Raw genomic sequence first — 11865 nt, forward strand, 5'->3', positions numbered from 1 at the left:
GCTACATCCCAACTCCTCCCTAGTCAATAATTTTTTTTCTCACTCAAAATTTCCCTTTTTTACCAGCCTTTTTTTTTTTACCAGTACCTTAGCAAAGGATTGCTCAGACATAACTCCTACCAAAGACTTTAAAAAGAATAATTCTCATGACTTTATCTGACCTAACCAGCCAATAACAATCATAAATAATATACTGTGAGTACTTACTGTGTTTTAAAAGGCATATACTACTAATAATAATAACTAATGATTAATAATAATAATAAACTTGCCAACCTAAGGAATCAGGGCATTTGAAGGTCTAGATAATCAAATACACTAAGAAGACCTTGATAAGAAGCAACCACGTAGCACAGTACCAAAATAAGCAACATAAAAATTCTAAGAAGGAAGAGATCACTGTGGGGCAGAAAATGAGAATCAAGGGACAGGGTGACTGGAACTAATGCTTGTCAGGAGGAATGCGCTGGGCAAAGCTTCACTTGACCTAGTTTCTATTAGAGTTACTATTGGAGTTTCTCTTTGCTCTCATTGCCTACCCCCTCAAGCTAACGCCCATCAATTTGAGAGCTAACACTTGAATACTTGTATTGGCCCAACACAAACATCTGCACCACAGCAGCAAGCTACAAACAAGATATTCTGGGCATCACTATGACATCACTCAAAACAACCCAACGACTTCAGAGATTAAAGAATCCCCGTTACATGACATTTATGTGCATAGCTGGTATCAGTCAATCTTTCTTTATAGCATATAACTGCAAGAGTTGGATCAAAAAGAATAATGGCATTATCCCAACAGAACTACAGTGAAGTAACTGAACTCACTGAATTAAAAATAAAAAAAAAAAAAAACCCACAACAACCAAGATCATTACCTGCATACAGGCATCCTGACCCCGGATTGCAGCTATGTGAGCCGCTGTCCATCCTCTTGTAGTTCCCTGTGTGGTATCAGCACCATGCCAGAGTAGCCAGTGAAGGCACTATAAAAATAATAGCATTAACAAGTGATTAGCCAGATGATTTTAGTACTCTGTTATCATAAGATTCCTACTGTCACATGAGAAACAACATAGACGAATGTAAGCCCAGTGTAAGAAAATCAAAAGCAAAAATACAGTGGCATAGCAACCAACATTTGGCTCCACTGTTGGGTAAATAAAAAAAGTAATAGAAGTATAGCAAACTGGAAAGCACGTTCCTTTTCTACCAGGTACACTTGATGCTAGGTTACAGCCATTTCTTGCTGTGAGAGAAATAAATGCTAGTCCAGTAAATATACCACTTGGCTAATACTGCTCATGCCAAACAAAAGCAATCTGTGAGCCAAATTCCCTCAAGAGCTGCCAATTTGCAATTAATATTATTTTTTCTTTCTTTTCTAGAGCTAGAAAGATAGATCAGCAGTAAGAGTACTTGCTGCCCTTCCTAAAGACAGGAGTTCAGTTCCCAGTACCATTGTTAAGTAGCTTACTCTAGCTCCAGGAGAATCCTCTTCTGGCCTGGGTCAGCACCTGCAGACAGCTTCCTATGCTCTGTAGTTTGAGCGTATAGTGAACAAACATACTGAGACCAACCATGTTTTTAAAAAGTTAAAAAAATTAACAGGGCTTCAGAAATTGTTGGAAGAGGAACTGGGCAAGACTTTCATATAATCAATAATAAAATTAACAATGCTGTCAAAATTGACCTTTTTAAGTCTGGAAACTGGCCAAAGATATATAACAAAACATAAGGCATGTATTTAAGAAAATCTACGGAATCTTAGGCTGGGGAATGTAATGTAGTTCAGTTGGTAGAGTTGCCTAGCATACTCAGAGTCCACAGTTAGATCCCCAGTACTGCATACAACAGACATGGGTGCACACCTATAATACTAGCATCTAGAAGGTGGAGGAAGGAAGATTGCAGGTTTAGGGATTTCTGCTACACAGAAATTCAAGTCAGCCTGAGCTATGATACAACCTATCTCTTTAAAAAATAAAAAATAATAATAATCTTTTAAGGGAGCTACTACTCAGATGGCGCAGCAGTAAGAACAGTGGCTGTCCTTTTTTCTTTTTTATGATTTTATTTATTTTTATTTTTAAATTTATTTTTAATTTATATCATAGCCCGATCATAGCCCCCTCCCTCCTCTCCTCTCAGTCCCTCCCTCCCACCCTTTTAACCCTATCTCCCCTCCCCTTGCCTTCAGAAAAGAGGAGCTCACCCTCCTCCAAACCACCCCAGCACACCAAGCCACATCAAAGCTGAGCTCCCCCTCATCCACTAAGACCAGGCAAGGCAGCCTGGCCAGGGAAAAGTATCAAAAGCAGGCAACAGAGTCCATGTCACAGACAGCACCTGTTCAACTTACTAGAGAACCCACATGAAGATCAAAATGCCCACTAGTTACATATGGGGCGAGGGCCTAGGTCGAGTTCTTGCATGCTCTCTGGTTGGTTATTCTGTCTCTGTAAGCTGCCATGGGTCTAGTTTAGTCGACTATGTTGGTCTTCCTGCAGCATTCTTGTCCCCTCTAGGTTTAACCTTCTCTCCCACTCTTCCTTAAGACTCCTGAGCTCCACCTAATGCTTGACTGTGAGTCTCAGCAGTGGCTGTTCTTTCAGAAGACCTGAGTTCAGTTCTCAGCACACATGCCAAGTGCCTCACAACTACCTAGAATTCTAGCTCCAGGAGATCTGGCATCCTCTTCTGGTCTCCTCAGACATCTTCATGTGCACATTATCACAGACAGACATACCCATAAATAAAAACAATTTTTTTAAGGAGATTAAAAAAAAAATTACTGGATCTCAGTTAAAAAAAAAAAAAAAGGGGAGGTGGGGAATCGGGCTTCCATTTTAGCCTGGGGCTATAGCTACCCCAACCCCCAGCTTCACAGTATTGTTCTACTTGGTAATATAGCTCAATTTTCCTAACAGAGGAACATTTTTTTTAAAGTGAACAACAACATCAAAGCTACTCTGCCTAGGTATACTATAGAGGAAAATTTCAACCCCAGTAGCTAACAACCAGGGGAAAGCAAACATCAGAAACAGTCTGAAGTCACGTCTTTAATGCCACCACTCAGGAGACAGAGGCAAGTAGATCTCTAAGTCTGAGGCCAGCTTGATCTCAGAAGTTCCAGGCAAGCCAGAGAGCTACACAGTGAGACTCTGTCTAAAATATTAGTAAATAAAATAATATTTTAAAACTCTAAAGATGAGGGCTGGAGAGATGGCTTAGAGATTTTAAGAGCAACAGATGTTCTTCCAAAGGTCCTGAGTTCAATTCCCAGGCTCCTAACCATCTATAGTGAGATATGGTGCCCTCTCTTCTGACATGCAAGCACACATGCTGGCAGAATACTGTATACATAATAAATAAATAAATCTTTAAAAAATTTTTAAAGATAATTACATGAAAGTAATCAATGAGCATAAATGGGTACCAGGAAACAGAAAAATATTGCAAGGTATCCTATTTGGATATGTCAAAATAAAATCAGTATTTTTTTTCTTTCTTTCTAAAATCAGCCAAAAAGCAGAAAGGAAGGAAATAAAAATCCCACTTTTGATGAACTATCTATAACTCAAACACAAAACAGATGGAAAAATCTGCCAAAATGCAGATTTTGATGTAGAAGAGAACAGAGACCACCACCTACCTACTTACACTTACAAGCTCACAGATAATAATCAAGTACATTTCTCCCTTGTGACAGGGATCCACTGACACACCACAGTGAAAATTCCTGATCACTTCAATTGAGGCACATACTGACAGGGAGATTTTATCCAGATTTGTTTGCATAAAGCAGAGTAGTTGAAAACAACAACAACAACAACAAAAAACATAAAAACAGTTAAGTTCACAGAAAAAAAAAGTCTTTGTGTATGTGTTAGGGAGAGAGAAGTCAGTTTTGTAATCAGACCTACTATAGTCCATAGGCAAATGAAAGATAATAGCAAATGCAAGCATACAACTTTGAAAAATGAGAAATTCCTGCTACCCTTGTATATACCCCAAGAATAAGACCTGAATAAAATACTCACCAAGTAAGTTTGTACAAACTAAAACCTGGGAACCAACTAAGTACTATGGAAAATGAATAAATTGTATTATCCTAAAAATAACTATCACCATAAGACTGAAACAAATAGAGTACATATATGAAACCACATGGCTTAAAATCAAAAGCATATTATTGAATAAATAAGTAGAGGAATGATACACACAGAATGTGATATCTATACAATATCAGTCAAAAGAATTACATAACAACAAAAAAGAATTACATAACATGCAATAATTGCTGAAAACATAAGTAAATCTGATAAAAGCCAAACTTGTGTAATATTTAACTTTCTGGAGGAATGACGCCTAAGAAGTGTTCTTTGGGACTTTATAGAGTTTATGCAAAACATGAGGGTGAGTTCACTATGTTATCCTGTACAAGTTAGCCTCTCTGTTTGTCTTTAGAACCTAGTCACCATATTATAAAGATGCACAAACTAGCCCCAACAGAGAGAACACACGAAAACACCTATTTGGAAATAAATTAAAGTGCTGTCTATATCCATCATCAGTCACTGGATATCTGAGTAAATGAGGCTTCAGGAGACTGTTCAGTACTGTTCAGTACTGGAGAGGGAACCTAGGGTCTCATGTAGACTGGGCAGGTAGTCTACCACTGATCTATCTCCCCACCTGCAGCCTTCCAATCTACTGACTAAAACCCTAGACATTAAAGAGCAAAAACAAGCTGTCACTGCAATTCAACTTCTTAGTTCACTCAAGAGCCTTAAAAATGGTTACTCTGTAACACTAAGTTTGGGGATAATTTGTTAAGAAGCCCTATTAAAGGGCTGGAGAGATGGCTCAGTGGTTAAGGGCACTGTCTGCTCTTCCAGAGGTCCTGAGTTCAATTCCCGGCAACCACATGGTGGCTCACAATCATATATACTGGAATCTTCAGGCATGCAGGGGTACATGGGGACAGGGCACTCACATACATAAAGTAAATAAATTAATCTTAAAAAAAAAAGAAGCCCTATTAAAGAGCACTCAAATAACAGACAGAATTCAAAAGAAGATTATTTAAGTGCCAAGCATGAAGTCTTATAGCTGTACACTAAATTTATAAAACTATCATTGTCAATTTATTTTCATTTAATAGTAGTAATAGATTATTACCTCCAAACTTCCAGAATGTGCTGCCCAATGTAAAGGGGTAAACTGATGGAGAACATCTACTTCATTAAGGTTGGCTCCACGTTCCACTAAGTCTGCAAGCTGCTTGACATCTCCAACCCGTACCGCATCATGTATGCTACCAAAATGCACCTTCTTCCTGGAACCTATCGAAAAATCAAATTTCTTCAAATGTGTTACAAAATTGTGAAAAAGGACTAGAGCAATGAACCAGAGAAAGCACATCACTCTAGCTCTCTGAATAATTTACTACAAAATTTAGACTGCTCTGAAGGGAATTAGTCTAAAACAAGAGACAAAAAGCACAAATAGCCTTGTTAACAGAAAAATGTTTATGTGCATACATGTGGAGAACACATAGTGACTAGGGAAAGATAATAGCTAATATGAGCATACAACCTTAAAACATGAGATATTCCAGGTACCCTGATACATGTCCCCAAGAATAAGAAGTACTATATATATAATATTCATTAAATGCTTATATAAACTAAAAATTGAAAATAACTAAGTATATCCTAATCAGACTTTAGGTTCTAGTTCTAAGATACATAGCGTTAACATTAACCCACCGTTCTCCCAATAAAGGAACTAAATATATCAAAAATTAATAATTGCTAGCTATGGATGTGCATGCCTTTAACCCCAATACTTGGGAGACAGAGGCAAGCAAATTTCTGTAAGTTTGAAGCCAGCTTGATCTATACAGTGAGTTCCAAACCAGACAAGGCTACATAGTAAGACTGTATCACTAAAAAAAAGAGAGAGAGATGGCTAAGTAGTTAAGAGCACTGGATGCTCTTCCAGAGGACTCAGGTTCAGTTCCCAGCACCTTCATGGGGGCTCACAGCCATCTGTAATTACAGTTCCAGGGGATCCTTCTGGCCTCGATGGGTAGCAGGTGTGGAAAGTGGTTCACTGACATACATGTATGGAAAGCACTCACATACATAAAATAAAATAAGGAAATGTAAGAAAGAAGGAAGGAAGAGAGAGAGAGAGGGGAGAGAGAGAGAAAGAGAGAGAGACAGACAGAAAAAGAAAGAAATTCTCTCCTTGGTCCTATCAGACAATTAAAGCCTCAGGTAGAGAAATATAATTGAGTTCAGCTTACAAATGCTGCTGGAAGTCATAACCTGCTAGAAGCACTTGAACGACAATTCTGATGATTTGCTCTGGCTATGTCATAGTTAGGATTCCTATTAGTGATAAAACACTATAAACAAAAACAACTTGAGGAGGAAAGGTTTTATTTCAGCTTACATGTCCCAATCACAATCCACCATGAAGGGAAGTCCCTCTCAGACAAAAAGGAACTCAAACTGCAATGAATTTGTACCTAAACAATGACACAATATAAGCAAAGATGAGTTGGAAAAGAGTGAGTGCATGGTCCTAGCTATGGGTACCATGGCACACAACTGAGGCTGAGAAGCCTGACAGGTAAACATCTGTGGAATAAATTCCCATAGAGTTGTCTCTTTCTTTACGGTATATGTTAGTGTGCCTTCGTGCTATCACAGCAGTTATATGGTTCTTGCAATAGATAGTGAGACACACAACTAAGGCTGAGCCATCAGGATTAGCAGTGTCTGTGCAAGGAATCCCAGGACTGCAGTCTTTGTCTATGTGGTATGGGATGGCAAGCCTGCTTGATGAGTAACACAAGAGATGCTCTAAAAACTGTTAAAAGTCTAGAGGAAAATTTGAAGTCTTTGAGATTAGCACTCAAGGGTCAAGATTGCTGGCAAGCAGCAGCAGAGGTTGCCTGGCCTCTCCTGTGTGTAGTTAGAAAAGCATCTGGGGTGGCAGCAAAGCAGGAACTTCTTTTTGTAGAGGAGCAATTGAAACAAGGGAGATGCCTCTAACTTCTCCTCCATGTTAGTCTCTGATTTGGCAAGTAAAATAAATAAACAAGAGAATGATGTGCAGGTGTTGGCTTTATGCTTCTTGAGATTTAGGGATCAAAACCTTAAAAAAAAAAAAGAGTACAAGTTAGGTCCATGCTCAAAAGCCCTTCTTGGGATCCACAAACTTAGAACCCATGGGATGATTCCAAGGGTGAGGAAAAAATAGTAAAAACAATAGAAGATAACCCATAGGTCTGACCTTTAGTAGAATAAAAGGGGAAATCTATAATCCAGCATGAAGATGGAGGCATTATTAATGGTCCAATGGAAGAAATTATGGTAATCAGGGAATATTCAGTTCCTGAACTACTGGAATTTCAGGAGACTCTTAAGCAATGAAAGAGCCTCTCACAGCCTGGTTTGTGGGGCTATGGGACATGGGAGTAAATGAAATCAGTCTGACTGTTGTGAGGCCAAGAATGCATAAACTGAGACAGTATGAAGGAAATCAGCTCCTGGGCTGGTTTATCAAAGCCATTAGTAACACTTGGTTATCTCCATCTAAAGACTCCATAAATGACCTGGAATAAAAACAAGAGAGGGGGGATGGGCACTATTTGAAAGAACTAGGAATAAGAAAAGATATGTATGGACTGCAAGCCACTAACCAGACAGAACTGTTCACAGAAAAATTAAGAGGAAAGTTGATTCATCAGGGACCTTGAGATTGGTATGGGGCCTTAGTGGCTGGTGGGACAGAATCTTTATGAAGTAGGAGAGGCTTTGGCACCTGGTGATCTAGATCCTCATGTGAAATGAGTTCGTAAGACTAAATAAGTGGTTGAGAAGAGTAAACAGGCAATGGGTTCAATCTGAACCACCCAAAGGTAAACATGGCTACATTTTTGTCAAACTAGAATTCCTAGGGAAGATATCCATAACAAGTCAACTTTCTGTACTTGTCTTTTAAAGGCTGTAAAGCCAAGCCAGTTCACCTAAGGGTGGTGGTGGGGGGGACATGGAAGTACAGTCCCCAGGGCACCTCTTATTTAAAAAATGTCCCAGTGTGGGAGCCACCGAAGCCACTCCTCTAATGGGGTGACGAAGGTTACCTACAAGTAAAGGTAATACAGAGGCCTCATGTAGAGTTATGAATTTTTAAAAATTTTTATGTTATGTGCATTAGTGTGAAGGTGTCAGATTCTTTGGAATTGGCATTGAAGACAGTTGTGAGCTGCGATGTGGGTGCCGGAAACTGAACCCGGGTCCTTTGGAAGAGCAGACAGTGCTCTTAACCACTGAGCCATTTCTCCAGCCCCAAGTTATGGATTTATTGCCCCCCACCAATGTTCAAAATACTTGGGCTTTGGTGGAGACAGAGATGAGTGTATCATTCATGAAAACCTCCAAAAACATCAGGAGTGGGCAACAGGATATAGATATGGTGATAAGACAATACAGATAAAAAAAAGAACTAAGGGTGAGTAGTTCCTCCCAAGAGCATACAATGTGTATTTTTCCACTGCAAGAAAACATTCTGTTGGTGGATATACTGTTAGGTCATACTCTGTATACCACTTTGGGGAAGTTCTGCCTAAAAGTGCACAGTGAAGCCAGTCCTGTATAGTCAGGGAAGATGGCAAACTGGAAAACTGCCCACTCTGAGTAGGATGGTAAAACAATATAGATTACACAGGGGCTATAATAAAGTTACAAAAATAATTAGAGAATCAGAAAAGGTAGAAGGTATTCTTCTTGCTTTGGGCCCTTTCAACAGTCTGATATAGCCTATAAAAAAAAAAAGACAGATTGCTCCTAGAGAATGACTGTGAATTGTAGAGAGCTAAATAAGGTAGTTACTCCATTCTATTGTACCAGCTATTGTTCAACCAGTACATGCAATGGGGTTTTTCCATGCTGGATTCCAGCTTATGTTTGACTTTAGTATCTTCTTGGTTGTGAATTTCTGGGATCACATGACACTTGCTGAAAGCAGATGACAACAGACTTTCAAAGTGCTTCACCAAGGTTATCTTCATTATGGGATAGTGGTTGCCTTATCTTGCTCATTTTCTGAGTGTTTTACACATTTATAAAGACACTGGAGCCGGTTGTGGTGGCACATGTCTTTAATCCCAGCACTTGGGAGGCAGAGGCAGGTGGATTTCTATGTGTTCAAGGTCAGCTCTCCAGAGCAAGTTCTAGGACAGCCAGAGATACAGAGAAATCTTGTCTTGAAAAAACAAACCAAATATAGTCTATGGCCATAGCACACTGAATGCGCACTCGATCATTTGATCTTAGAAGCTAAGCAGGATCTGGCCTGGTTAGTACTTGGATGGGAGAACACCTGGAAATGCTGGGTGCTATAGGCTTAAAAACAAACAAAAAGAACAACCAAATATCAAATATATTGATATGCAAGGCAGGATGTGCCTGCTTGTGTAAAAGGAGCTCAAAACAACAGCCTTCTGACTGGAGCGAAGGCCTGCTTCACTAGGGTGAGGTCATCATACTGTGTAAGCCAGGACAAAACCTATGGCTCTGTAGGTCATGTCTCAAAGGGGGAGCAACTTCTTTTTTTTTTTTTCTAGATGTATATGATGTGCCTATCAAACTGCCCTCTAAACATCTGTTTATACCCATCGATCACTGTTGTCAGCCTCAACTCATAACCATTGTTGAAGCTCCTGAACAAGACAATTGTTACTCTGGCATGACTGCTTATTTATTAAGCACACATAGACATGTACAGTCACTCCTTCCAAGGCTCTGGGACTATTGGAAAGGAGAGGAAGGAAAGAATGTAAGAGCTGGAAGAAGGAGTGTAGTGTGCAACTCTCAGACCATCTGCTTGGAAGAGGTTTAGACCAACTGAGGCATTTGGAAAAGACAGTCTCCAACCTGTTGAGCTGCCTGACAGCTGGCTGTTCCATGTGCACCAGGTTTCCCAGCTTTTCTGAGATGCCATCCATGCTGGGGGGTGAGCCTTGGTGATGCAGCTGCCTTTGAGTTAGTTCTGTTCCTGTAAGTAATCCCTCACCCATACTGATGTAAGTAACTCCAACAAAACTCATGGGTTCCCCAAATTGATCTGGTGTTATCCAGTGCCTTGATCTGTCCTGTAAATCCTATCTGGGCTGAGTGGACATGTGTTGCATCTCCCCAGGAGAAGTTTTGTCACACACTTACCTTCACAAAAAGGAAGAGGAAAAACAAAGAAAAAGATGAAGAAATAGAAGACGCCTGTAAAAGGCACTCCAAATGAATGCAAGTTAGAAAATTAGATATCTAATTTGTCATTTCCACAGCATCAAATGCCGCAGAAAAGAACATACAGAGATTCATAATATTTAACAAATGATGTTTGATCTGAGTAAGATGTCCAACAAACAAGTGATGTAGATATAAAGGGGGAAAGTCAATAAGGGACAGTGGAAATTAAGAAAAAAGGGAAAGTGACAATGGTGAAGGAAAATGCCAGCAGGGGCTCAGACTGATGACCCTGAAGCAGAAAAAGTGGAGACGAGATAACAACAAAAGAATGTGACTCACAGCCAGAAGTGTTGGAGCATGTGATCCCAGCACTTAGGGAGGCAGAGGCAGGTGGACAGCTGTGAATTCGAAGCCAGCCTGGTCTAAAAAGCAAGTCCAGGGAAGCCAAGGCTACACAGAGAAAACCTGTCTCGAAAAACAGGAGGTGGAGAAGGAGGAGGAGGAAGAAGAAAAAGTAGAAGAGAAGAAGAGGAGGAGGAGGAAGAGAAAAAGGAATGAGACTCACTTGAGTCTGCAGACTCCCTAGAGGACTTGGAGGGACCAGGCATGGTATGGTCCTTCTCCCTCGGACTTGGACTCTGGGGAGGAGTAGAACCCAGGCCCCTGCTGCTGCACCGGGCTTCACTTTCTCCCTCACAGGAGTCTCTGCTGCTGCAGCAACTGGACTCCTCGTCGCTGGCGCGGGGCCCACGATCTTCCCTTTTATCCCAAGAGTCCCTCAGGCGGGAATCTTCTTCACTCTCTCTCTCCCAGAAGCCACCGTGCCGGCTACTGGATTCTTCGGCGATGCTCGCCCTGGAGGAGTCGCTGGCCTCGTAGTCAAGGCTCCCATCTACATCTTCCCAAGAACTAGTAGCGCAGTGGCTGCCATCGGTACTGGCTCCTCCCCAGGAGCCGCTGCGGTCGTCACTGCCTCGGTCGCTGGAGTGGCTGGTTTGCGGCCCCCGGGTTTCGGAGACGCCCACCCAGGCGTCTTCGCTGACAGCTCCCCTGGAGGCGCGGGAGTGCGATCCAGACACTTCACCTGGGCTCGCGTCGCTGCTGCGGTGGTCGCTGTCGCCCCTCACGGCCACCCACGGGCTGCTCAGTCGGTGGCCATCACGTCCCCGGATTCTCTCCTGAGAGACGCTGCGGTGCCGGCCTCGGTTTTCACCGGCTCTTCTCGAGTCGCTGCGGGAACAGCCGCCTTCGTCCCCTACCCTCCCCGAGGAGACCCTAGAGCGGCCGTCTAAGAAGCTTCCTTCGAGCTTTCTTTCTCTGGAGTGGTGGCGACCGGACACCTGCACCTCCCCGACCCTCTCCCTGAACCCGACGCCGAGGTAGCCGCGCGGGCTGCAGGCTGCACATGCGCGGTGGCTGGCGCGGAGGCCGCGGTCCTCGGTCTCCTGGGCCCGCGGGTGGCAGTAGCGGCGGCCGCCGTAGGCGGGAGCGCTCTCCTCGGAGTCGTTTTCCAGCGTCTCCGTTCTTGCAGCCTGAAGGGAGTGGCGGTGAGGCCGTCGCCTTGGAAACAAGCGCACTTCCGGCGTGCGGTCAC

General features: G+C 42.1%; 2 protein-coding genes across 2 annotated transcripts in view; both read right to left on the reverse strand.

Annotated features, from left to right (window-relative positions):
• The window catches only part of Ankrd42 (ankyrin repeat domain 42), a 37176-nt gene extending 36187 nt beyond the window's left edge, over positions 1-989 (reverse strand). The window contains exon 1 of the mRNA XM_060367583.1: positions 882-989. The gene's annotated coding sequence lies outside the window, so the exon portion shown is untranslated. The remainder of the gene's footprint in view (positions 1-881) is intronic.
• Positions 990-6438: 5449 nt separating this feature from the next.
• Positions 6439-11863, reverse strand: LOC132646991 (transcription initiation factor TFIID subunit 1-like; the record flags this gene model as incomplete). The annotated part of the gene is made up of 2 exons (XM_060366220.1): positions 6439-7176; positions 10837-11863. Coding segments are annotated over 2 exons (1041 nt in total), but the record flags the coding sequence as incomplete, so codon positions are not given.
• Positions 11864-11865: the final 2 nt, after the last annotated feature.

Source organism: Meriones unguiculatus, chromosome 14 (genome assembly GCF_030254825.1).
Source record: "Meriones unguiculatus strain TT.TT164.6M chromosome 14, Bangor_MerUng_6.1, whole genome shotgun sequence".
Taxonomy (NCBI): Eukaryota; Metazoa; Chordata; class Mammalia; order Rodentia; family Muridae; genus Meriones; species Meriones unguiculatus.